Source organism: Buteo buteo, chromosome 11, assembly GCF_964188355.1.
Source record: "Buteo buteo chromosome 11, bButBut1.hap1.1, whole genome shotgun sequence".
NCBI classification, from domain to species: domain Eukaryota; kingdom Metazoa; phylum Chordata; class Aves; order Accipitriformes; family Accipitridae; genus Buteo; species Buteo buteo.
The window spans coordinates 28,102,899-28,130,676 of record NC_134181.1 but is presented as its reverse complement, the minus strand read 5'-3'; the positions used below and the strand labels follow the sequence as shown (position 1 = coordinate 28,130,676).

Genomic DNA, 27,778 nt, shown 5'->3' with positions numbered 1-27,778 from the left:
GGCCTGAGCAACGGAGGGGCAGGTTCAGCTCCGCACCGGCCCACCCCAGCCCAGGCTCGGCCACAGGGCCGGTGGCAGGGCGGCATGCAGAGCACGGCCCCGGGGCTGAACTAGTGCACAATGTGCGGGGTCCCCCGGGTGCCGTGGGGTGGCAGAGCTGCCAGCCTAGCAGGGGACAACAGCTGACGGCCCAGCCAGAGGGGCCGGGAGCCGCCCAGCCAGGGAAAAGCACGACCTTGCGGTGACATGGGGAGCGCTGTGCCGTGCCGTGGCAGGGGAACATGAGCCGAGCAGCTGCGCAGCGCTTGGCCAGGGGCAAGGGCTGCTGGCGGCCAGCACGCAGAGCTGCTCTGAGCCACCCTGCGAAGACCCTCCCCAGCAAGCGTGGCCAGCTTGCTTCAAAAACAAAATGCCTTCCTTGTAAAAAAAAAAAAAAAAGAGAGAGAGAGAGAGAGAAAGAGAGACAGCTTCATCCAACAAATAGCCACAGGCAGGTTTTGTTTTTAAAGCATTTTTATTTTGTTCATTGTGAATTGAATTTTTATGTGATTTCACTGCAAATGGACACATTTTGAAATACCATGTGTTCCCTCCTCTCTGCCCAGAGGGAGGCTGGCTGCTGACCCAGAGCAGTGAGCTGGAGGGCTGCGCCTGCTGAGAAGGGACGCACCACAAGCTCTTCATTTTCCATAGTAGCTTTGCACCTTTTCCAAAGTAAAGACAGTCCTCAGAAAGGAGGAAGCCTCAAGCGAAACACCCACCCCTCTCCTGTAGCTGGTATTGATTTTGTTGCACCTGGCAAAGAAGAGGGACAATAGCTGGGGGAGGCAGAGGAAGAAAAACAAGATTTCCCCCCCCCCTTTTTTTTTTTAAATAAAAGTGTAATGTCATGCCCACGTCCAACGCAACCTATCACCCCTGTGGTGGGTCTCAGGCGAGCACTCACTGCATCTTCCCAACAGCCTTCTGAATAACCAGCACCTGCCAGAGTCCAGTTCAGGCCTGGCGCAGGACCCCGCCAAGCCCTGGCTCCATCAGCATGGCTTGGAGCAGGTCACTATCCCTGCAGCATTCCCCTAGCGGGAATTCCTCCCTCAGCAGGCTACAAAAATAAACACCCACCTGCTGCACAGGTCGGCACCACAAGCTGGGTCTGCTCCACTGCCCTGCAGCCACGTGGCACCGAGGGGGCTTTGCCCCTCGAACACAAGCACGTGATGCTCCACCATTTTGGCGGCCATCCTCTGCACGTGAAATGGTGGCAGGCACAGCTGCACCCATCAGTGGCTGCCATTGTGTGCAGATCTACTGATTACATCTCAGTTGTCATGCCACTCAGTGAGAAGCGAAGCTAAATTAGAGCAACTAATTGCACCTCTCTTTGAAACAATCAGGATGACAAATCAGTGGTAATCTCTTCAGCTCTAGAGGGAAGCTATTGCAGCTCGCTTACAAGGATTAATCAGCTTTTCATCAGTGTTATTATACCAACACTGCCTCAGGAGGAGCCCTGAGGCCACGCTGACTGGGCTCACACCATGGGGACACCAAGGCTTGTGGCTGCTGGTGAACGCAAGCACTGCCAGGTTGCTCACTCCCAGCCCTTGTCCACATCAGCCAGGCTGCCAGCTCGCAGGCTATCGCATCTTTTGCTCAGCATGGTGGAGGTTCTGCCCGGTGGGCTGCTCAGCAGGCATCTGGATGCCACACTGCACTGGGCAGGAGGACCAGGGCTGGGCTCCAGGAGCTAACACAGCTCCTTGCTCAGCACAGGCAGCCCAAGTGAGATGGCCAACCCGCAGAAGACACCACGACAAGGAATGGCAAGCGAGGTATAACAAGAGAGGCACCAAGGCCACCCTGCTGCCACTGGACCCACACTGACTTGGCCAGCTCAGCCAAGGACCCCAGGGCCACAAGCTGCTGGGACATGGCCAGCAGAGGACTGGGAGCAAGGTGGCACCCTGGAGCTGGGCACAGCAGACAGACAACAGGACAGCTGAGGCAGGAAGGAAACCAGCATGGCCTCAGGGCTTCTGTTATGGCAGGTAACCACTTTGTTTGCCACGGTCATTAAACTCTTTGTTAGATTTATGTGACCTAATGGGAAGCCTAGAGGCTCAGGTCTTGAGTGCAACCCTATCGGAGGGACTCTAATACACAAAACCATTTTAGTTACTGCAGTGGCACATTAAGAGATTAGACAGGGAGAAATAACTATATGGTACCTCTCTCTTTTACGTAACAAGTTGCAGGAGAAACCCTGGTACACCCTCCCCAGACCACAGTGAGGGTTTGCTCCACATGTCCTAGGGTTAGCACCACCAGCACTGCTCTGGGCCCATTGTTTGGGGCTGCTCCAGGGAAATCATCCCATGCAGCCTGTTGCGCTGGAGCTGTCAGCAAGCAGTGCTGGTGCCTTTCAACTCTTCACCACCTGCAGTCAGTGGAAAAGCACTCAGCAGCATCCCTCCTTGGCTGATGCTTAACATCCAGAGGACACAGACTGCTATGGATGACGGACCTAGACTTGGTTCTCCCAGCCTTACCACTGCTACATGGCATGACTATGTCCAAACAAGCCGCTTTCTGCTCAACAAAAGCTAAAAGAGCAGGTCTACAGTCTCTCATGGGAACCAATTCATCAGCTTCTATACTTTCACTGCACTTTGTGGCAATCCCAGAGCACTTTGCATCCCACAGATGTTAAGACCAATGGTGGCAGACAGCTTTTACTGAAAATGCCCAAGATCTTGTGCTGCATCAAGTGGTGGTGCCCCTCAGCCAAGGCCCAGGACGAAAGGACTCCTGAGGGAAGATAAGCAATTCATGATACAACTCAATGGACAAAACTAACCCACTTACTTTTTGTGGACTCATTTTCTTACTATCAGAGGCCTTCCCTTGGTCCACAAGTGTCCCTCTGCCTGGCCTGGCGGGAACTAAACACACAAGCATGAGCATGGAGTGCATGAGGAGGAGGGGAAGGCCACAGTACTGGTGCAAAAGCCCCTGGAGACAAATTCTTGCTCTTTCACACACTCAGACCAACAGCCCTCAGAGCCCTGCACAAGAGGGCTGAAGCCCTGCACATGGCTCTGCTGTGCCCTGGAAAAATTCTGCAGAGAGCACATGGCATTTCAGTCCCCTGTTTCAGTTTACACAATTACAGGTCACTCCATTCCCTTCCTAGTGCAGCCCTGCTCTCTCTGGCGAAGGGGTTGATGCAGGGCTGGTGAGAAAACCCTGCCTGGCCTTTCTCGGGGAGTTGCACAGGGATGGATTTGCAGCACCTACATGCTGGACCTTGCCCAGGCAGGCATCTGTCTTACAGACCCCAGCCTACTACTACCCTGGAAGCTGAACAGGAGGGGGAGCAGAGCCCAGGGAGACCTTTGCTGCCTTTGCCCCAGCTGCATCCCCTCTGTGGCTGAGGAGAGGGTCCTTCCCGCAGAGAGGGCTGGTCAGCATCTCCAGCCAGAGCTAAGTCCTATGCTTCACACCCTCACTCCAGCAAACACCTTTGGGAGGCAGTCTCTGTGAAAGCAGCTGGCCGGTGGCATTCATGCAATTAAATTAGCCCTCCCAAAGTGGTACTAGCCCCCAGCATATCCCCACAAACCTATATACACCCCACCTCGCCCTCTTCTCCAGCATGACCCTGGTGCACCTGCCTGTGGGCAAAGGCTGGCTGAAACGCATGTCCGTCCTGCCTCCCACTGGGAGTCTACCAGATCTACTGGATGTTGGGCACAGTGCTCGCTTAGGTGCAGGTCAGTGCCGCTGCCAGGGAGCCTGCCCAGTGCAGCAGCTCCGAGTGGGAAGCTGCCCAGCCGTGCAGTGGAAGATGGTCCTTGGAGTCCAGGAGACAGTCAGCAACAAGGCTGGCATGGTGCTGCATGAGGGCACTGTCCGAGCAGGCGTCCACGTGGCTCTGGAACAGATCACCACCTGCAAGGGATGGAGAGCAGATGAGATTAGCAAAACTCAGCCATGGTTATGGAAGCTCAGCTCCCAGCAGCTCCATTTGGCTTCAGACCCCGTCCCTGCTCAGTCAGGAGAGAGGCTGACGTTAAGGGGTCCTGGATTGGGGCCTGCTGCTGCATCTTCCATAGAAAAAATATCAGACTGCAGCCCACTGCTAGGGGCCAGTGAAAGGCCTCCAGGCCATGCTGGAATCCTAAGGCGTGCATGCCAACACACCAGCACCCAGAGCAGTTTAGCACAGCCCTCCTGTCACAATCTTGTGCACAACAGCTCTGTGCCAGCTCTGCTACGTTACAGCACTTGGATTGGACCATAAAAATGCAATGATGCACTTGAGTTACATAAAGATGTAACTCTTGGAGGAGAAAGGGCTCTTGACGTTTCCCCACAGCAGGCTTTTTAGGGTACATTATGAATGCTAACACCATGGATAGAAAGTGCACAGGAAGGTGAACAAGCCAGGCGTCAGGCCCTCCAAAACAGTTAAACTAAAACTGCTGAAAAACATACAAGGAAATGGGAATCCACAGTACATGCCTGCAACCAAAAGAACTCTAGAACATGTTTATATACTGTAAACATACACTATATAGCATACATAATTATAATTTCACTTTCCCACTGGCATATGTGTGGGCACACACCAAGTATAACATGTACATAAAATACTTCAGAGAGATATATTTAAGTCATCTTCATGTGCACATACAGAAAGCATCCAGGCAACAGATTTCTCCTAGTGAATTCAAAGAGCTGAACCAGGAGCCATCCTTAAAAACAGCAGAGCCCTCTTGAATTCATCGTCACTCGCACAAAAACAAGTACATCCAAACCCTTTCTTTTTTCCCTTCTGAACTCTCTCCTACCCAAGTTATTAGAATTTGCCTTTCTGCTGCTGGGGCCTTGATGCACACGGTTTACTCTGCGGCATGTTAAACTGCCCACAAAAGACAATGTGATAAAGCAGCCAGGTTACAAAGCTGTATCTGCTCTGCTCCAGATGGATTCTCTGCAGATCCCCGCTCGCAGCTTTACTCGGGCCAAGTCAATTAGAAATGTCTGAAAGTCAAAGCATGGCTCCCGCATGTGATCTCTGGGAGTTTCCCAGTGTATTCCATAATCGGGGCTCACAAACACAATCCTTCCCTCGTGCATTGCCATTGTTGCCTGTAACAAAGACGTTTCGGATCAAAGGAAAGGGTTAACCCCTGTGCAGTCATCCCATTGAGTCTTGGAGGTCTGAGTGCTGCCAACTCCTGAAAAATGGCCACCAGGCAAGCTGCTGAGAATAATCAGAATAAGATTGGAAGGTGTCCACATCAATCAATCACTTGTTGACAGATGACTGGAAGCCCCCACTGTGACCGTGGACAGCTGACCAACTCTCAGCTTAAGCTGAAGTCTAACATTAGCCTGTTTGTTTCGTGTGGGTGGCTTCTGTGTTATGACCTTAATAGTCAATCAATCTCGCAATGAGTAGTCTGTCTGGCAGAAACATTAATTATCCATACTATTCATGCATTGAAAAGCTTTATCTTCAAAAACTCAGCATCACTTAGGGAGGAATAACAGAACCCAGAGCAAGAAAATAAGCCCGGCCTCATTTCCTAAGGGGGGAAGTGGATGGCGGGGACAAGCTCCTGGGGCTGCTGCAGCCCCGACCGCAGCCCAGGATCAGGGGCACTCAGAGCAGGGCTTGGCCTTGCTTTTATTCCTGGTACCTATTCAGGCAGCTTAGAGGCTGCTGCTTTTGCACCAGCAACTGCTGGAATCGGTGCCAAGAGGAAGACGAGGGGGAGAGATATAAAAGGACAACAAACACACATCAATTAAACCTTGCAAGCTGTTAGTCACACTAGTTAATAAGTTCATTCTATCTGTAAAGTGCTCTTAGTGACAAATCCTTTAACTGGCACTCAGAGCATTATTATGGCTTTCAAGATGCCTCTGTCTTTCATGTGCAGCTTCTTGTACACATGTGAGTGCTCCCCGTTGCGCAGTCTGTTTACACTAGTTGTGAGAAGACATCATCAAAGCAAACTGAAAGCAACACTAAATGCTTCAGAAAAACAGAATTCATTCACTGCTGCCTGCTCTGAAATTGCCTTTCAGTTTGTTTAGAGGCAGCGGTCACTGCAAACGGCAGTGGCAGCAGGGAGGAAATGGGGAGCCAGGCTGGCACAGCCTGCATTTGGCCTCTCCGGGGCATTGCCACTGAAAACACCCACTCCCCCAGCACCAGGCAGAGACTGGAGCCCCTTCCTGCCGGCTGTGACATGGTGGTCACGTCTCCAGCCATGAGGAACAGGGAGCTGCCCATCCCCTTCTGCGGCCAGAGGTCCGGACCACGGTGGTCTGCGTACCTGAGCTGTGCTCGGCACAGGACAAGGGCAGCCCTTGCGCCTGGGTGGTGGGAGCAAGAGTGATGCCCTGGAGCCGTCTCCCCAGGGAGCCCTTCAGGGGTGCTGGGCAGGACAGACCCCCACCTCCCTGCTGCCACCCCCTCTTTCATTCCTGATCATCGACCTCCTGTCCTCCTCCACCATCGCACCCGTGTGCATTCGTCCTGGCCATTCCTGTGCCACCAGGGACCCGTAGGATGGTGCAAGCTTTGTTTCAAAGAGCTAAAATCAGACAGAGCTTCGAGCAAGGTGAAGGAAGGAGAAGAGGCGCCATGCTTGGGAGGGATGCTCCTGCCTCACTCACCACCCTGCAGCAGCCAGAGCAGCCAGACAGCCCAGCACAACTTTGAGGCAGAGGTCTGCAGGAGCAGCACGGGCAGAGGTGCTGAGTCACCGGAGGACAACGTGCCTGCGCAAGGCTGCCATAAAGGCTCTGCAAGGATGCCCCTTTCCCAAACTTCAAAATCCTCCCACTTCAGAGGGGATCTGTCTCTGCTGCCCTGGGCACAGAGGTGGCTGGGGCAGGGTCCCCAAGACCAGTGTGTGCTCAGCAGGGTGAGGTTGTGGCAACTCTCCAAGGACCGGTGGGTTTGGTGCCAGCCCCAGAGGTCCCGTATGGCGCAGATCCGGCACAGCAGGGAGGGAGCCGGGCTGCAGTGCAGCCCCACTGGTGCAGGCAGATACCCGGTCCTACCCAGTGTTCATCCCTCTCCTAATGCTGCAAATTAATTAAGCTCTTTATCCAGTGCTGCAGGGGAAACAGAGCCGAGATGTCTAATGGGTGTGGGCCAGATTCACACTCAAGTGGCCGTGGCATTGGAATGGCCATTTCAGAGCACAGCATCCCTACGGAGCCCCAAGTCAGGAGCCAGCTGGGTGCCAGGACACGTCACATCCAGTGTCCCTCAGAGCAGAGTCACGCTGCCCTTCTCCCCAGACAAACTCACCAGCACTGGGCTGGTCTAACACAGGCCCATGTGCACAACACCATGGTGTTCATGCAGGCACAGGCAGGGGGTTCCTCATTAACGCCTTGTAACCTAGGAGTAGTCCAAGCACTACAAAAACAACACGTAGGCTAAAGAGCTGCCCATTCTGCCCAGATATAGGGATATGGAGACACTACTGCATGCACGGTCTGCATCTTATCCTGCTGCCAAATGCTCTTGTGCTCAACAGCAAAGATGGCCCAGGCTTCACGCCTTGCACTGGGTGGACGGTACATGGTGAACAGCAGCGGTGCCTCACAGGCCGGGATGCAGAAGCTCCTTCAATACCTGCTGGTCCCTGTTCAGGCAAGGAGCAACGAGGAGTTGTGTCCACCAGCACCCTACATAGCACAGAACCCAAGCAACATCCCAGTAGAGCAATATGGGACATGCAACAGCAGGTAAATGCACTGGCACAGGGGAGGCTAGGGACCCAACCCCAACCGCCATGCCTGGGGCCCCTGGCTGCACAGTCAGAGCACAGGTCTGTGGGACACCCTTACGGAAACTATCTTCTCTTTAGTCAAAGTCAAAGCAATTAGGCCCCTGCAATGTTAGATTAAAAAAGAGACAGCTAATCGGAGACCGTCCATAATCTTTCACGCTTGGGCTGCCAAAGCAGGCCACAATTCAGCAGGCCTTGTCTAGACTGATTGTATTTCCTGAAAAATGAACAGTAACTCTTGTGTAGAAGCAAGTTATGTTTCTGCAAACTCTCTTCCACAAAAATTAAAGTATTAATCACCTTAATAAACATTAATGTGGAATGGTCATTCATTAGATTCAGGAAAATACACAGCCTCAAAGCAATCATCTCATGATTTTGGTACCCAGCACGCTCACAACGCAGCACTTGTGCTCCTCTTGCACAGCGTGCCCCAAGCCCGCAGGCACCCGATGCCCGCTCAGCTCCACTCTGCACCCACTTGCCAGTGGGCAGTGCAGCTGTGCACTGAGAGCTGTGTGGCCAAACCCAGGCACAGACCTGGCAGCAGGAGCAGCACTGCTGCCTGCCTGCACCATTGTCACGTCAGTGCTGTATCATAATCTTCTAGGTATGCAAAGAGAACAGCACAATCTACTAGCACAGTCAAGGAAGCAGAAAAAGGGGGTACAAATATAACAGGAAGTTTCATTAAGCTTCTCTTTTAAGCACAAAGCCACCAATTTCCAGCTCTGCTGGTAACTGCGTCTAGCGCAGCCCGAGCAGCCACAAAGCAGGCCTGCCTTCGGACCAGCTAGCCCTGTTTGCACAGCACAAGCACCATCCCCAGGAGCCCCCCAGGGAGCCCTGCCTGTGTGCAGCAGAGGAGGTAACTGGCTGGCTGCTTGCTGGCTTTGCTGTGTCCCCACTGCAGCCAGCTCTTGCTCCCAGACACCATGTGCAAAGGGGGTCTAGAAAGTTGGTGTCCACACCTGCCTTCAAGCTGCCACAGCTTGTGACGTACAGCAAGGAGCCAAAAGAAAGGGAGATTACTAGTGCCATAAGGCCCCCACACCTCCAAAAGCCAGGGCTGCCAACGGCTCTCCACCAAATGCCTTCCACGGCTGTATCACTTCTGTCCTGTATCACCAGTTACCCACTGCAGTTGGGCAAACCCCTCGTGTGCTCCACGGTGCAAGGCACAGGCACATGGCGCCTGCTCCTGGAGCAAAGTCCCCACCGACATGAATGTGCAGCATGAGTAAGGACCGCTCCAGAGAGCTCTGCCCAGGGATGAGTGATCTGCAGCACAAGCCCAGAGCAGGACTCTGCCATGGCAGCAAACAGAGCTGGCCAGTCAGGCTGCGACCCCAGCTCAGCCGTGCCGTACCCTGCCCCTGGCCAGCTCTGCTCAGCTACAATGTGCCAGCTCGGCTGCCCACACTCACAGCTTCAAATCTGTATTTAAGCATCTGTAAGGAGTGCCCACCTCATTGACATGGCACCAGGTATCACATATGTGGGTGGCACTAGTAAGGCCATGCTAATGGTGAACATGACCCAGAGCCTCCCAAAATGGGGACTGCTGCCGGAGGCCGGCCTCCCATCGCACCTCCGTTTGCTGAGCGGGGAGACTCAGTGCCTTGCTCGCCACAGTGACTATCTGCCTGGCTCCTCCAGCAGCATGCCCCAGGGGTGGAGGGGGGCCATGCAGCTGAGAAGCAGGGCAGCAGCAGCGGCATTTGGGAGACCTCCAGGCTATCAGATGCACACAATAATGTTAGATCTCCTGCCCCAGAAGGTCCTTGGTGCAACCTGGCCTCCTCCGGCTGGCTCAGGGCTTCATGGCCGGTGTCAAGTGGCAACTTTCTGGATTCTGACCTTGTTGGAATTTGCTCCTGGGGGGGGACACGCCAGTCCATAAAGTTCCCATTAGTGTAAAAGCAGATGTAAGCACTTTGTTGGCAGAGTTCAGCAGCAGGGAAGCCTGCAGTTGATCAGTTCTGCCTCGCTGGTCACTGCAGTCAACAGGAATTACTACAGAGGATTTCTGTGCCCCCTCTCCCAAAGCCCACCCCTCTCCAAAAAAAGAAGATTTAAAGAAACCAGCCAAGCTCAGACACTGCTCCAATATAACGCAATAAATCTGCGTGATGCATGCCAAGGGGAGTTGGCCCCATCCAGGAACAGCCAGCAGGAGGGCAGCGTGAATTTGTTTATTTCATGAAACAAATCTAACCACGGGGACTGGATGCCACTCAACGTGAGGAGTGAGCAGCTCTGGGGCCTTTGTGCCAAGCGACCTGCTGCAGGACTGAGGCACAGGTGGGTGACAGCTGGGACTGGCCTTTGCCACCGGCTCCCCACGAGGACAGAAGATGCCTGGCACTCCTGGATCTTCCATAGCCAGGGAGCATCGCCTTCCCCTTCCCACGGGCACCACGGACGCGAGGGGATGGCCAGGCCCCGTGACGCCACCCCTGGCTGGGGACGTAAGCGCAGCCCTCCCCAGGACCCCAGCCACCCCACAGGCTCTGCAGGCTGCTGGGCTCAGCCGGAGGGAGAGGAAGAGATGGCAGTAAAGATGGTGCACTGCTGTTGCCGGCCATTTGGGGCCGTGGTGCTTCCCATCGCAGGCAGAGCAGGATTATCAGTACTGCAGGGTGCTGGGGCTCACAGCACTCCCTCAGCCCCTCATGCTCCCTCTCCATCGTGTTGCACTGAGAACCAGCACCGGCTGACCTGGTTTCAGCCAGTTTTCCTTCATGATTAACACTCCCTGGGCCCCTGCTCACTCTGTTATTCTCACCAAATTAAAGAGCAGTCCCGGATCCTCGTTAGATTTGCTCACATTTGAGCAGTGTCATGTGGTCAGTAGCCCATGGCAATACACTAAATTAAAGGCCTAATGCAGAATCCACCTACGAGCCTGACAACTAATGAATCGAGGGCTTCAGGCCCCAGAGGACCCGCGCTGGGATGAAGCCACTTCACACTGAGCCAGAGCAGAAGTGCAGTCCCTGGGCTGTCATTCAGAAGTAAAGAGTTGTTTAATTTTATTCACCACAGGACACAGAAACAACAGCATCGCTGTAACTAACAGCTGGTTTGCCAGAGAGCCAGGCAGCGATGACTCCTCTCGGTGCCGATCCCCGGAGCACAGCACCTCCCACCTGCGCACCATAGGTGCTGACAAATAAACTCCCGCTTGGTTTCAATGAACTGGGTTTGAGTCCCCAGCACAGAAAAGCTGACTCTCTCGCCTATGGTCAAAAGGAATACCTCCACCCATCCCTCCAAACCAACGCCAGCTGCTCCAGAGCATGCAGCTGGGCCACCTCCCCATACCCCTGGCCCTGCACGGCTCTTCCTCCACACCGGCACCCACTGCTCCCCAAACAAAGGGCCCAAGGGAGCACAACTGCTCGTGGCACAGCACATAAGCACAACTGCCCCGGCTCACGGGTGAGCGTCACTGCCTGGGGGCATCAGTCAACATTGATTGGGTTACACATGAGAAAACCAGACTGTGGCTCCCACTCTGGGCTTTTAGACCCTTCTCCCCATCCTCTGGCAGCAGCTGGGTGAGCACTGGATGTAAACACTGGGGCCAATGCAGCGGCCATCAATTTTGCTCTGAAGCATTTCAAGTTGGAGCTGGAGTCTGGAAAGGTTCAGCCTGTTGCATCAGACAGCTCCAGCCCTGCAAAGGTCAGGGCTGTTTTGGTAAGGAAATGTTTGCTGAAACCTTCCCCTCCCCCAGATCCCTGCTCGCAGCTTCATGTTCACACACTTACGCACACACACTCACACTCTGCTCCAGCTTACAGAAACGGAGAAGCTACACAAAGTGACACTTCTGTTCACAGAAAACACATGCGTGTCCCAAAGTTGCAAACACTGCAGCAGCTACGCAGCACTCCCAAGGCAGGGTGCACAGAGCAGACCATAATGTTACGGTTAGTGGTATTTTTTTCAGTCTCACACCAAAGAAAGCAACTCCCTCTCTCAGTGAACAGCCAAGCGAGCCCAAGGCAAAACCAGTGGTGAAGGACAACTCATGTTCCTAGCTAACTCTGCACACCAGCACCACTGGGAATCGTGGCTCCCCCAGCAGCGTGCCAAAGGGTTGCCAGGTGTTGGGGCAAATTCAAACCCCAGCAGACCAGACCCACCACAGACCACGTAAGAGCATGGTTAGAAATACCTGTCCAGAGGAGACCCCTCTCTCTTGATGGAGCCACCTCCTTACAGGCAATCCACGATCTCTTCTGCATTTCTTCACGTCATCCCAAAGCCAGGAGGCTTCACTGCAAAAGGCACTCTGATCCCCAGCAGAAGGGTTTCCCTGGCAGGCTTCACCTGCAGCTCACCTATTGCAATGCCACACATGGCTGCTCTGCTCCTGCATCTGGAAACAGCTGGCCATGGACTATCTCAGCATAGCCACCAAAAGGCAGAAAAGCTGAGAGCAGCACAGCCCCCGGTGGTGGGTCAGACTGAAGGGGGGGACCCCACACCAGTGGCTCTCAGAGTAGACATAACGATGCCTTGGCAGGGCAGGGGAGGCTGAGAGGCAGTGACCCAGCAGCGGGCAGTGGGCTGCAGCCTGACCAGGCGCCACTCCACCCCAGCATGGCCAGGTGCGCAGGCACAGGATCTGTAACGTTGGCTATTCAAGTCCAGTCCGGTTTAAATGCTTAATTTGTTTTAAATGCTGACACTGCACATAAAACACCTCTGAGGATCCTGGTCTCACCCCTGAGGCTCAGCCAAGCCCAGGCCTCCATCATGCCCCTAGCACCAGACAGCCTTTGGACGCCAGCATCCCCGGAGTCCCGCTCAGCCACAGCTCCTGTGCTGGACCCACTCCTCTGGAAGGGGGACACGAGCGAGCAGCCACTGCTGGAAGCAGCTGTTTCCTAATTGCTGAGCAGTCTCTGATGTCCAAAGATGCAAACGCAATTTTACAACAGACAGCTCTGCTTTAGGTTTCTCATTGACAAATGCAGCTATTTATATGACACTTATAAATGTGCACACACAATAGACTCAGGAAAGCTTTGTGCCTAAATACTGTCAACACTCTGACAACATTTTTATTACACTAGTAAATAATTTGTTTTGTTCCTTCTTAATTGGGAATCAATAAAGTGCCTATGTTTAATTACATTCCTTATTTCAGAATGGTTGGGATCAGTTGGTCTTTTCTCCCTACAGAGATTAGGGACTTTGTATTTAGGATTCAGAGAACACAGAGTGCCTACAGGAGAGAACAGCCCCCTTAAAGAAATGGACGTAGTTAGCAGGATCATTATTAACTATAAACAACCCACATGAAGAAAGGTCAGAAGCACACTTACCCTTTCCCATCTGTAAACAACCAATTATTCAGCTCATCAAACAAAATAATGCACAAGTATTTACATGTGTGTGGCATTTGTGCATGCACGTCTGTGTGATCAGGTGCACCTGGCATAGCTAAAGGACACTCCATGACATGAGTGGGTGCAAAACCCGGACAGGGTAACCCAGCACACAAGTGACTGACAAACCCCCTTCCTCCGGCAGCAGACCCCCTGTCACTGAGGGCAGAAGGCAGCTGCCCCGCTAGGCCAGGTACCATAACAAGGTGGTGCTCACTGGCAGGCAGCAGCACCGCTGCTCTGCTTGGGGACAGGGACACGCATTTGAGCAGCATGCGAACAGTGGGGATATAAATAACAATATCCTGCGCTGTCTCAGAGACAGCTGTGTGGTAACTCTTGCAATTACTTGCTTGTAAATGGCAACCTTTACATGTGCTTGACTCGTGACATCTTTACGGGCTCCATCTCCGGAGAGCTCCTCGCGCGGCTCAGCAGAGCTGCCTCCCGCCGCGGTGCCGGCGCTCCTGCTGCCCCACCAAGGCCACCCCAGCCAGGACACACAGTGCTGGGGGATCCCACCTCCCTGCTCCGCCACAGGACCACAGCTCTGTACCCACCCATGGTGCCCTGCTCCAGCCAGGAGCCCAGGCAAGCCCCCTGCCCAGGGAGCAGTGATCTCTGGCCAGGCACATGGTGCCACTGCTACCATCCACCATGTGTTTCAGATGGGCATGCTCATGGACCTAAACCTCCCTCCTCATCTCCAAAGTACAGGCTAACCTGCAGCGCAAGGAGAAAGCAACGGACTCGCTGCCTGTGGCTGGTCCGAAATGCCTCAGCTCATCCCTACAAAGTGGCCATCGGAGAACCCACCCCAGAAAGCGCCGCACTGTGGACACAGGGGACACAGATCTATGGGCCTTTGGGGGACAGGAGAACAACCCCCAGTGACCCTCCAAAATACCATAACAGCGAGGGGGGTAACTTTGCAGACATGTGGGTCAGTCGCTCAGAGCAGGGGTGCAGTGCTGGGAGCAGCCAGCAGGAACTGGGAAAGGAGAAGGCTGGAAAACCCAGTGATGGGCTGTATGGAGGCCACCCCTCCCAGCCAGGCACGCGTGAAAGCTTCCCTCTCCTCTCCGCTGCTGGCAATCAATTCGTCCCCAGTACGTGAGGACAGCAGGGCAAGGAGGAGCACATAAGGCTGCCATGTTTATTTGATGCTGGTACACAGCCTACCCACCCCACGTTTCTCCATCTGGACAAAGCATGACTACTTCTCTAAAGCAATTTTTTCATCCCTAGTGCGAGAGCTGCATTTTAGCATTAATTTCTTTTTTCCCAGACAGTCTTCAATCTCATTAATTTTAAGACACTCTAAGCTCTCTTTAGTGGTCTCTAACATAATTCTCCTAACTTAAGATACACTAGATAGAAGTAGCCAATCCCATTCATAATTGTATATATGGCCAGCAATTCAAATTCACTTCCCCTGATTTAATGTCCTATTTGTATTCTATCAATAAATGAAGTTCTCAGGACCATACTTAAATGGAAGCAGCACCATGCTCTGATAGCCAAAGCCAGCAAAAAAAATTTCATCACTAAACCAAAACGTCTTGTAGTATATGATTCTTTGACTTATTGTTCTCTCCTCTTCACTGCACTTGAATATTAAATGTTGTATTAATAGCTCACTCTTAATTATCCATGAGTAATGTACTACAACCAGAAAATTAATGGAGGGAAGCACCACAAAAATGGAAAAAAATTCTCACTATCTCCAATACATTTTCAAACAGCCTGTGAGAAGAAGAGAGACATACACACTCCTTGAACACAGCCAGACAAAAGACCAGCACTGGGGAGGGGTCCACCGCTGAACCCCTGTGAACGTGACTCCTCACCCCTCCAGACATTGCTCACTGTGAGAAGGAGATTATGAGCATCATGATCATATAAATCTGGGGGTGGCCTAGAGAGGGGAGGGCAGGGGCAACCACTGACTCTGTCCTGAAGCCCAAGGTGGCGGAGATGATGAGTGAGAGCAGAGCAAGAAATTCAAGACTGTTAAGGAAGACTTTTCCATAAGCATGCAATTCAGCTCTGGGCTTCACTGCTGCAGGAAGGTGTTGAGATCTGAACTTGAAAAGACTGACAAAGGACTGGGTGTTTTTACAGATAACATGGATTCTCAGAGTTAAATGTTACAGCTGACAAATGTGGGAGGAGATGCTACACCCCTCATCTCATCACCACGGTTTAAAGTGCTCTCCAAAGGGCACCCGAGAGGGAGGACCTCTTGTCTCTGCCGGCACATTCCCCCCGCCCTCCAAGGACCAAGGGCCCAGCTCAGACCCTGACCTCGGTGGGTAGCAGGACAGACCCACAGCACTAATTGGTTCCTGGATTTCATGGTGGTTCGCATCCCATGGACATGGGCTGAATCAGCCAGGCATGTTCTGACCTGGCGATGCAGCTCGGTGCTCACCCACCAAAATCCCACCCCGAGCGCCCAGCTGCTATCAGCCTCCTGTCAACTCACCCATGCTTGGAAACTGAGCCCTGTAAGATGTCACCAGTGACATACACATACAGTATGGACCATATATATCACCACTCTCAATGCATTGCCCTACTTTGAGTGTCTTTGTCTCCATAAGTCAAAGCACGGCTGTCACATCAGCTGCATGCCCTGCAGCAGGGAACACGCCTATTCCTCCACCAGCGCGATCTCTGTTCACTGGAGCATCTCAGGTCTGTGGAAGCAGAACCAAGCTTTCTAAACCACACTCTTGGCAATGCTGCTGCCAGTGATGGACACTGTGAGGACAAAGAGCCAGCAGACGGCCAGACAGACCCACAAGCCAGAAGCCTGCTCTATAAGTAAAACCAACAGCCTGCTTTCTGGAGCAGCACTCTCTAGCTGGGCTGTGATGCAGCCTCATGAGAACAGATGACAATCAGCACTGAAGAGGAAACAGGCAATAATAATCCTTTAACTTCATCAGTAGAAATACTGCCCGAGGAAGGGAAATGCTGCAAAAGTTGTCTGCACCCTGGCACAAAGCACAGGAATCAAAGCTCTGGTACCCTGATCGGCTCTGAACTTTGTAAAACTAATTTATTGAACTGTTCAGCATAGGGAAGGGAATTAGTTACTTTGTCTCTTACTCAATACAGGCACTAAAAAATTAACAGGCCATTACTAAGTTTTCTTTGCATTTCTGCCTATTACAGTGTTATTTAACAGCTTGGGGCTCTGCTCCAAGCTCGGCACTGTTAGTGCAAGGAACCTGCAGCCCCAGGGAAACCCCTATCTGCTGCAAACCCTTTTGCTCTGAAACTGTGCCCACACATAGGAGCCCAGCGCAACACACCACTCCCAGGGTCCATCCCCAGCTAGCGGTGCGGCAGGCACCCCAGCATGGGCTCCCCGGGACATGCCACCCTGCATCCTGGCAGAGGGCCAGCGGCAGACTGGCTGGCCACAGCAGCACATTTCACTTCAGCTGATGGGCACCTTGAGTTTTCTCCTGCAGAGAGCTGGTGCGGTCAGCCACGCAACAGGGCCAGGCATCAGCTCCCAGGGCAACTCGCACTGGGGCACAAAGGTGAAGTGCAATGGGCCCCTCCAAGGTCACCCCAAGGGCAGCATGGCTTGGATGCTGTACCACAGCAGCCTCCACCGACCATTCCTGAAGCCGGGTGTCCTCCAAGGACAGCACAGGCTGAACTGCTTCTCAGGGGGCTATGTTGTCCTGTTCCCTGACATGGACCATGCCACCCAGAGGGCTACGCTGTCAGATGTCCCCGGAAAGAGCTGCACCACGAAGCCATGACACAGTGCCTCTGCCTCCAAGCTGGGACACCGGGGACAGTGCCAGCACAGCTTCTGCAAGGCAGCCAGGGGCTGCAGCAGGCAGGGCCACTGCAGCATCCACCTCCACGGGTGTGATCCCCGGGCTGCTCCAGAAGAGTAAAATGGTGAGGTGTCTAATTAAATATGTGCCTCCCATTGCCAGAGCCCTGCAGCAGCCATGAATTATGCAGCGGCTCACTTACATGTCAGCAGGATCACAATATTGATGAGTTATCCCATGTGTAATCTGATAAAAACCAAGATAAACTCAGCAAAAATTGAGTGTAATATGATCCTTTCCTTTCAATAAACAATTTCCAGCCCAGTGTTGGGAGCATCTCTGCACTCCCCTCTCTCCCTGGGCTCTCTCTTCACCTCAGGCAGCCCAACCCAGCAGCTCCTCAATATGGCCTAACACGGGCACAAATAAGCAGCCAAGCTGGCGGCATTAACCTACAAGCTGCGAGACAGTGCTGGGTGTCTGTGAAGTGCTACCTGGGGGATATTTCCGTGCCATATGGAATTAGAGGCTGGTGCTCTCCGCAGCGCCGGCGCATTCCACAAGGTCTGCGTTTTGGCATTTAGATTAATGCTGGAGACAGGGAGGAAGAAGTTGCCATGTCTCACGCTGACTCCCTCCTCTCTGTCTGAGCAAATGACGGATGGCAGAGTACAACTCCCACTCGGAAATGCTTTCCAGCACTCGCACAGACCTGGGTCTGACTCTGGCTTCCATGACACGCCAACTGCTTTATAGTCCTGTCCCAGATGCTTTCGGTACCCTGGAACAGCCAGCGGCGCAGGCTCCTGCCTTCAGCCGAAACATGTCCCACAAGAAACACCACGAGGAGAGCGAGGTACTTGGTGCTTCTGGCCAGGTCTGGTCACCAGGCCCACGCAAAAGGCCAAGGACTGCAAGACAAGGACGGAGGATGCTGCTCCTTGCCCCAGCACTTCCCCAGTGCAGCAGGGACTGGTGCTGCTCACCCCAAACTCAGTGAGACCTTCAGAAAGACCCTGAGCCCCCGAGGGAAGGCAGTGTCCATCTGCATGGCTGCTCCCCAAGGCGAGGAGAGCCAAGCCCACCTCTCTTCCAGACAGAGACAATGAACAGCAAGCAAAGTGACTGTCCTCACCCTGGGGACACATACCAGACTCTCCTCAGCACAGTCTTGGTCACAGTGCCCCTGTACCATCAGCTGCAGGAACATGATGAAGCAACCACTTCGTTAACAAGAAACAAACAACAGATGAAGTATGGACACAGAGGTTGCCAAGGTTTGCCACCTTCAAGGAGGTGTCACGGGAATACCACGTGGCAAAGTGGGAGCCAGCAGCAAAGAGGATTCCGGAGCCTGCTGGACACCACTGGGAGCCCTGTGTCCACCCATAAACACCACCACCAACCCCAGTGTTGGCAGGTACTTGCAGAAGAGGTGATCGTAAGTAGGCTTGTTTGACCTTCTCCTGAGGGACATTCACTGCGGAGCACAAGAGCAAAGCTTCAAAAGCAGAGCACTGCTATTTTTCTTATGGATTTTCAAATCCATAACAATGTTAAATAAAGAGAGAGACAGGAAAACAGAAAGACAGAGAAAGAATCAAACTGGTGAGACACGGGAAAGACAGGAGGAAGGGGATCTTCAAGAGAACCAAGACACTGCAGAAAAAGGCCAGTAAACCTTAATGACTTTGATGAATGCAAAGGCCCCAGTATCAGGGCGAGTGCCCGGCTCCCAGCTCTGCTACTCTTCTCTCCAGACCTCTCTCCAGCACACAGGAGGGTATCAGCAGGGTGAACCCCCAGGTTGAATACCTCCGACAGCGGGGGCACGGGGGGGGGTGTGTGACAACACCACACAGTCAGCACCACTTGCCCAGCTGGCCACAGGCAGCCCTGGGCTCTCCATAGCCACAAGTTCCTCTGGTTCAGTCCTGGCCATTGCAGGAGGGGTCTGGATCCAGCCAGGTCCTACTTGCCCTGAAGGCTGCTCTCCCATTGTGCCTGGGGGGGATCTCAGAGGCATCAGGCTGACACTGGGCCAGCGGGTGTGGAGAACTGTAGCGAGCCAGGGGGGCTTGGGCTGGCGCAGCACCCTCGCAGGGGTCTTCAGCCACACTGATAAGCCTACAGGGAGGGACAGGAATGGCACTGCCTGGAGACGCTTCATTTCACAGATGTGTTTGTGCGAGAGAGAAACTTTCACAGTTTTACTGCTTTTCAAATATTTTAATGCAAGCCATTTGGTGTCATATTTTTAAAAAATTGATACCAGCATGAGCTACATGCGCATTAGCAAATGTCTCTGTATTAGTATAAATACAAGAAGCAGAAAAGCACAGTCTGACTCCTAATCCATATGGTTATTCCAAATAGATTGCATGGTCTTAAACTTTGGCTTATTAGACTGGATCTTACATATGGAAAGAATTAAAATGCTGGATTTACAGTGCAGGCTAATCAGAACATGTTTAACTTATGATGCCCCAGAAGACCCAGAAGGTCACAGCCTCCCAGACACCTGGCGCAGAATCCGATTCTGGTCACACTGGTGTAAACCTCACAAAACCCCAGCATTATGCAGCCTTTACCGTGGCGTAAGGCAGGGCAGGATCTGACCTCTAGCACTCTAATACAAGCAAGCTGCAAAAAGGAAATACCTCATTTCCCACTGACTAGTCCATACAAGTGCAGAGACAATAGGGCCAAGTGTGTGCTGCCGGCAGCACTCCCATATAGGAGTACTGGCCAGTGTTTGGGCTGCTTTGCTGTGACTCTTTGTATCTGAAAAAGTCATCAGCCTGCCTGTTCCTTCACTTAGAATAAAAGGTCACTTCAGGGCTTTTAGGTTGGTTTTTTTCTTTTTTTTTTTTTCAAACAAAATAATTATCTCAATTTTTTTAAAATACTTTGCCTCGAGATCACAAAGGCTGTTAAAAGCAAGGCATGATATCACTGTTAATGAAGCCAGAACTCATGGGAAGGTGGATATACATTATTTACTTCTGCTAATTTATTTCTGGACAAGGCTAGACTCATCTCAGGTGCTTTAATACATGCATTTCCATCACCACAGATGTAAGCGCACTGAACTCCCCCACCAAAGAGTCTCTCTTGCAGCAGCCTGAGCCTCACTCCCTTTGTTTTTGCATGGATTTATTCCACTGATGTTGTTTCCATGTGAGTCAGTTGCCTTTTTATTACTCCTCTAACTACAACTTTGGGGAAAGTTGTTGAATTTCTGGACTTGGAGTGATGACAAAAGAATACACTGATTCACCCACTTTCACACTACTCTGTCTGCTCTCACTGTCTGACATATCCCTACAGGGATCATTTCATATGTTGTCTCCAGTTTGTTTGTTTTTCCAGTGTTTTTTCTATGAAAAGCTAAATTGTTTGATTACAAGCACATTTTTAAGTAAAAGGCTTTGGGAAAAGCATTCCACTTTAGCTTCAAACTGGCTCTCTTCCAAAAGCTACCTTTGCTTCATCTTTTACATGTAAGGAAATTGTTTATTACCAGCTTGAACAAACAGGCACACTGCTAAAATGCTTCAGCAAGGCTGTCCTAAAACCATGCAGTCTTCATGATGAGGTATTAACAACTGATAGGAAAAAAAAAGTCAATTTCAACAACCTGTCTGCACACACACATCACACAGGGGCTGAGAAAAAGCAGGGAAACTTTCAGTCCAATGGGTCGCTGTTTTCAAAGGCCGTACAAAAGCACGAAGCAGTTGGGCTTCAGAAGAGCTGCTCAGCTCGTACCAGTGGCGTCTCTGCTGCAGTTTTACAGAACTCGAGTTCTGAAGAGGAAAGAGAAATTAGAAAAGAGAAAGTTTTCACTAAGCACCTCCTATCTCGGTGCTCTGGAATCTGCACAAAGCTGCAGAGTCCAGGAGGATTCAGCTCTGCCACATGAGGCTATTTTCATCATCCTACTAAAAAATAAGATGAGGTTGCTAGTCCCTGGCCTCACTTTGCTAAAGGAAAAAATGCAGACTGTGTTCAGAAGTATCACTGTGGAAATCTTCTTGAAAACTTGTGTTTTTCTAACTCTGACCAAATTGAGGCAAAACTGACCCGCCAGACCATGTGAGAAGAAAAGAACTTACTGAGAAAAACACTTTCAGTGATGTCACCCAAATTCACAGTTCACCTGTGTCCCGATGGTACAGCTCTGGTCTCAGCACATTTGCTGTCTAGTTTTAATCACCACACCTGACAATTACAGAAAATCCCCGGAAACACCATGGGCAAAGGAAAGCTCCCAAAGACAAAGGCAGAGCTGGCAGAGCAGGGGTGACCTTGCCTTGCCTATTGCTGCAACCAGAAAACTGCACCGAAAACTGCGCCAAAGCAGCTCCTGCCCAAATGGCAGCAGAAACCACCCAGCTTCTCCCTGCAGGTCTCCAGGCTCAGGCACTCTCACCACAGAGAGCAGGAGCAGACCATGCCTGAAGCTGCTGGAAACACCTCACCATGGCCATTATGAACCAGTACAAATCCAGCAAAGGAGATATGGACTGGGAGACTGGCACAGTCCTGGGCACGGACAGCCTCAAGGGTACGAATCCTGCTGCACCCAACCGCATCTCCAGCCCGCCTGGGTTCTTCTTTTTGCCTCTCTGCTGACCCAGACAATAAATCCCAGCCCCAGCTCCACCACCATCCCCAGGGCTGGTCCCACAGTGTGCTGCACTACCTGTGTCCAGCTCCATGAGCCAGAGCAGATGCCATCCGCACAAGTCTGCCTCCCTCAGCTCCATCCCACACCCGACATCGTTAATCAACAGTGGTCCCTTTCCTGGAAGGTCACTGGAGGCTATGCAGAGTTAGGATGGGAGAGGGTTTTAACAGCACAGCAGACCCCTTAATGATTACGTGTATTGGGTTTGCACGGCAAGATTTTGGTAGCAGGGGGGCTACAGGGGTGGCTTCTGTGAGAAGCTGCTAGAAGCTGCCCCTGTGTCTGACAGAGCCAGGGCCAGCCAGCTCCAAGACGGACCCTGCTGCTGGCCAAGGCCAAGCCCATCAGCAACGGTGGTAGTGCCTCTGGGATAACAGATTTAAGGGGGAAAAAAAACCCCAAACCTCTGCAACAGAAACTGCAGCCAGGAGAGAGGAGTGAGATATGCGAGAGAACCAACCCTGCAGACCCCCAGGTCAGCGAAGAAGGAGGTAGAGGAGATACTCCAGGCACCGGAGCCGACATTCTTCTGCAGCCTGTGGGGAAGACCATGGTGAGGCAGGCTGTCCCCCTGCAGCCCATGGAGGTCCACGGTGGAGCAGATACCCACCTGCAGCCCAGGGAGGACCCCACACCGGAGCAAGGGGATGCCCGAAGGAGGCTGTGACCCTGTGGGAAGCCCACGCTGGAGCAGGCTCCTGGCAGGACCTGTGGCCCCGTGGAGAGAGGAGCCCACACTGGAACAGGTTTGCTGGCAGGACTCGTGACCCCACGGGGGACCCACGCTGGAGCAGTCTGTGCCTGAAGGACTGCAGCCCGTGGGAAGGACTCACACTGGAGCAGTTCGTGAAGAACTGCAGCCTGTGGGAAGGACTCATGTTGGAGAAGTTCGTAGAGGACTGTCTCATGACCCCACGCTGGAACAGGGGAAGAAGGTGAGGAGTCCTCTCCCTGAGGAGGAAGGAGCAGCAGAGACAATGTGTGATGAACTGACCACAACCCCCATCCCCATCCCCCTCTGCTGCTGGCAGGAAGGAGGTAGAGAAAATCAGGAGTGGAGTTGAGCCTGGGAAGGAGGGAGGGTGTGGCAGGGAAGATGGTTTTAAGGTTTGGTTTTATTTCTCATTATCCTACTCTGATTTGATTGGCAATAAATAAAACTAATTTCCCCAAGTTGAGTCTGTTTCGCCCATGACAGTAATTGGTGAGTGATCTCCCTTGTCGTTATCTCAACCCACAAGCCTTTTGTTATATTTTCTCTCCCTTGTCCAGCTGAGGAGGGGAGTGATAAAGCAGCTTTGGTGGGCACCTGGCATCCAGCCAGGGTCAACCCACCACATTACATTAAGTAGCAAGTCATCTATTAGTCTCCTTAACTGCCAGAAAACATCAGCTCTGAGAGACTGGAGTGCAGCATTTAGCACCTCCTCGTCTCTCCAGTGCCAGGACATGCGCAGCATGCCAAGGGCAGCCAATGGCCAGAGCGGCCAAGGAACAGGATCATACCCTCAGCCCACCCCTGCCCCATCCCTGCTCCTCAGCCCCAGCGCAGACTAGGGCCTACAGCTCAGGCTCCCAGAAAGCTGCACGCTGGGCTGAGCATCTGACAAGCACTTGCAATTAGGAGAAGAGACCAGCTCCATGGAGCTGCACAGGGACAGCTCAGCAGAAGGAGCTGCAGCCAGGCCAGCTGGAGGCACTGCAGACTCTTGCAGGTTCCTGGGCAAGTCCTGAGAGTGCAACTGAAACCCAGAACTGTTTTCCCACATAGTCCATACGGCAAACTACAACAGAGGGGCACCTTGCCTTTGCTGAAACCATCATCAGATTTTGCTGTCAAAAGATGCTGCAAAACTTGCAAAAGCCAGAGATGAATAACCATGCTCAAGCCACCCATTTCGGTACTGAAAGTGGTTCTGCAAAAATACATTAGGGAACCACCCTGCACTAACTATGGCCTAACAGGCTCTTCCTCTCTCCAGCCTCTCATTACTGCGGACCAGAAAAAGATAAGGAACATGTTCTCCTTTTGATTTTCAAGGAAATTATTAAATTGGGATCAACTTTTCATCTTTCTCACAAAAAAGTGCTCCGTCATCTCATGCCTGTTCACCTACACAAAGACGAGATGACATCTCTGGCTCTGCACCTCCTTGTCACTTTTAACAAGAAAATAATCCTGCAGAAACACTTGAAAAACAAATCAGTGTGGACACCCCTCATCTGCTAGGTACATTTTACAAAAGGAAAGAAATACTGCATTAGCGTTTGACCTCCTCACCTTTTTGACACTGGAACAAAATAAAGGGGGCGAGGCTCAGAAAAGCTGATGCTGGAGTAACAAAATAACAAGAGCAGGCAGTGCTCCAAGGCAGCAGCCCACCTGTCAGGCAGGGAGGCCAGGCAGGGCTGGAGCCAGCCCAGGCAGAGGGAAGCTGTGAGCTGAGGACACAGAGGAGCCAGCGTGCACTGCTGCAGGCACCCGGCAAGCCTTCGCTGGGGCACCAAAAGAGCTGAGGGGCACACAGGAGTTCCAGGGACTGGTGCCGACCCTCACGCTTCCTGCCACCTACCAACCCTGCCAACAGCTCCTGGGTTGCACCAGTGGCACCTCTAACTGGTGCTGGAGGCTGGACCCAACTCAGAAGAGCACTGGAACCAGAGACTGACAAATGACTGCAGGGAGGTAGTGCTGCACGTGCTGCAGCTCTGCCTGCTCAGCAGCGAGCATGGCACCCTCTTGGCTCATTTGGAAAGAGGAGTTCACTACAAAATGAGCTCGCTCCACCAAGAACTGCTTTTGTAGATGAGGCCACAAGGAATGGAGTCCTGTGCCTTGGAGAAGGATCATACAAGGCATCACCAAAAAACTCAGTATGGGGGCTCTGCACACGGGCTACAGTCCCTTCACGGGAGCAAGCCAATGCCTTCCCACCTCATCTTTTCCCACGTCTCGTCTTTACCCCACAGGAGCCCTGCTCCTCCTCCATCCTCACACAATTATGTGGCTGTGCAATGCTGAGGGGCTACTTGCACTCACAAGAAAAGACTGCTCTGTCCTGCTCTAAATGCTCATGAATCACCCAGCACACTTCCAGCTTCTCATCTCTGTAGCCCGTGGGCAGGAACAAGAGGGCTTCCTCAGCTCCCAGCGCTGCCAGCTGCTGCCTTCAGTCTGGGCATAGTGGATTTCACCAAATAAGTCACACTAACCCCATCTCCTCTCCCCTGAGCAGAGGTTACCAAGAAATAAAACTGAGCTTTGTCTTCTGAACAGCCAGACACTTTCTCCATGAATGTGCTCCCAGCACAGGCAGCCTTGCCCTTTGGACACAACGCTCAGATAACTTTCCACGTACGCGGGCACCAGATGGTCTCACTGCTTCCCCAGTATGGCTGGGTATAGTTTTGCTGCTGCCTCAACAGGCACAAGTCCTTGCCTGTAGGAGGTGGGGGCAGTCTGAGGAACTCGCAGAAATATTTTCCCACCGGTAGCTGTTGGCCTGAGCTAATGCAACATGACACATATCTCGCTAGGAACAATGCACTGACATTCAGAGCCTGCTCGCCATGTTCCAGACCGCGCCATTGTCACCGCAGTGTGATCAGAGGCAGGGGGATACATTTCCCCTCTGAGCTAGTTTCAAGCACCCCTTTGAGGTGCCAGTGCTGTGGAAGTCCTGGCATTCCCTCTGCAAGACAGCTTTGTAACAGGTAGCACAGTGCCCATGATAATGTCAGCTAGAAACAGGAGGGCAAAGAGCAAGGCAGCACTGGCTGAACAAGGAGACTCCTCTTGCAAAGCCGCTCTCATTAGTGTCCAGGCACACTGGCAGCTTCACATCCTGCAAAGGCGAACCTGGCCCCTACCACATCTACCACTGTCCCTGGAAAAGGTGCTGCTAAACACAGGAGCGCGAGTCAGCACATGTGCCAACTATCCCCAGCCTAAAGACAACCCCTCCATCAACAGCACATTCTGAGAAACAGCTCTGGTAGCTACCACTGCAATGCTACTGGGAAAGTGGATGGAAGTCCCTGGGATGGATGCCCTCCAGGCTGCAGGTGGGGAAACACAGGGAGCATGACAGGGAGCATGGCTCGGGCACTGAAACCCTGACACCCGCCTGTGCCCTGCTTACACAACAGCATTATACAACACAGCACTTCAGCAGATTGCATAAGGATGGGACGGGCACTCCTCGAAACCCCAGAACCAGCAGCATGCTGGGATGACAAACCCACTGCTGGTCACCCGAAAGCACATTCCCCACCGCGCTGCCTTCTCACTGACCCTTTCAGGCAGCTCCTGAGGGGAGGCAGCCCAGCACAGCACAGCCGCCTGAATGCCAGGTGGCAAGAGAAGGAGCTCTTCCACCACATGCTGGGAAGAGGCTGATCTGACCCCAAATCACAGGACCAGGGGAGCTCTTGTCGGACAAAAACATTTTAACTTCTGGAGAATTTCAAGTCATTTTTGTTAGAGATCAGCTGGAAGGGCAAGCAGCAGTTTGATGCAATCTGCAATTTTCCACTTGGTTGACAAAGGCAGCACCATGGTCACCAGCAATTCATAACTTCTACTCTGAGCTGGTGTGAGAAGAAGCACTGCAAGGCACTGCCATACAACAGGTGTGAAGTTCTGGTCTCCGTTTCAACAAAATCCATCCAGTACATCCCAATGTGTAAAAAACCAAGAATCTACCACACCACACGGCACACAGAGAAGTCTGCTGGGAAGGATGAGGTTTGAGTTTCTCCCTGGCTGCTAAAGTTTCCTTTATCTGCCCCCAAGCAAGACGCCTGCAGCCTGAGCAAGGATTTACGATGGAGTAGGCTTAGGAGTCCCTCTGCTTCTCAAGGAAGTATCAGGAAATAAAAGGGCAATTGCATTAGTCAGTCATCAGGAGTTCAGGGTTTCTGCTTGGTTTCAGACAACAGCAGGTAAAAAAATTGCTTAGCTGCCTGACTGCAGCCAGCAGTATCTGCAGGAGGCAGGACGGAGTCGCCTTTGCAATGTGCTATGCACACCACACACTGTTTAATAACTGAGTGGCCACACAGCAACACCACAGAAACATGCCTGTTTTCTGGAAACCACCAAGACTAAATTCAGGTAATTACCACAGGGCTCTCCCTCCCTCAGCAAGGCAGGGCAGGTCCTGGCACATACCAGTGCCTCACCCCAGGCTCTGCTCCAGCAACTGTTGTCTGCATAGGGGGAGGACAGAGTAGAACACTATGCCTGAAGGGTGCAAGCATGCCCATGGAGGTCCTCCCCATCCTGTGGGCTGGCATGGGCACAGCTACATCTCTACTGAAAACTCCCACTAAAATGAGATTTGCCTTTCACAGCTGCGTGCCACCAGCAGCTCCCAAGCACCCACCCTCCCCCCAGCCAGTGAAACCAAACCCTCCTCTCCCTGGGCTCCTCAGTCCATGTTCTCAGCTATGGCAGAAGCACCCATTAGGAAGGCTACATACTTCTGAATCCCAGTCCCTGTCTGTTACCCTATTGCCTGCTCATCAGGAAGGCCATCCATCCACATCTGCCAAGAATGCCTTTCAAGGTTACACTATCATCAAATTTCATAATCAGATGCCAGTTTTCCTTGCAACACAATTAACCAAACACTAACCAGACCCAAGACTAATCCTTGAAAACCTCACTAACACCCTCCCTTCATCTTCCTTGTGCCACCCTCCATACAGCTCCTGGTTGGTGACCATACAGCCAGTTTCACCCACAGTGCTGTCCCCACTAATTTGTTTCTTATCTCATGTAACAACTCCTAAAAGGCCACTGCAAACTATTTCAACAAGAGCTGAGGTAGCCAAATCCAGCTCCTACTAGCCTCTTTTCCTCTCCTCCCCCCAGATATAAATTTTATACTTGAAACTACTAAAGTTGGCTGAAAATAATGCTAACTGACAGATGCTGGGTTAAATAGGCCACAGTCTTTCCCTCAGGCCTAATTTAGACCGGATATCAAAATGATATAAAATATCATTGCTTGCCTTCACTCCATCAGGACATCTGCAGACAGACCA

General features: G+C 52.3%; 1 protein-coding gene across 1 annotated transcript in view; it reads right to left on the bottom strand.

The window, feature by feature from the left end:
* Positions 1 to 216: 216 nt before the first annotated feature.
* The window catches only part of MN1 (MN1 proto-oncogene, transcriptional regulator), a 117,660-nt gene continuing 90,098 nt past the window's right edge, over positions 217 to 27,778 (bottom strand). The window contains exon 2 of the mRNA XM_075041110.1: positions 217 to 3,951. Within this exon, the coding sequence (XP_074897211.1) occupies positions 3,764 to 3,951 (188 nt within the window). The 3' untranslated portion in view covers positions 217 to 3,763. The remainder of the gene's footprint in view (positions 3,952 to 27,778) is intronic.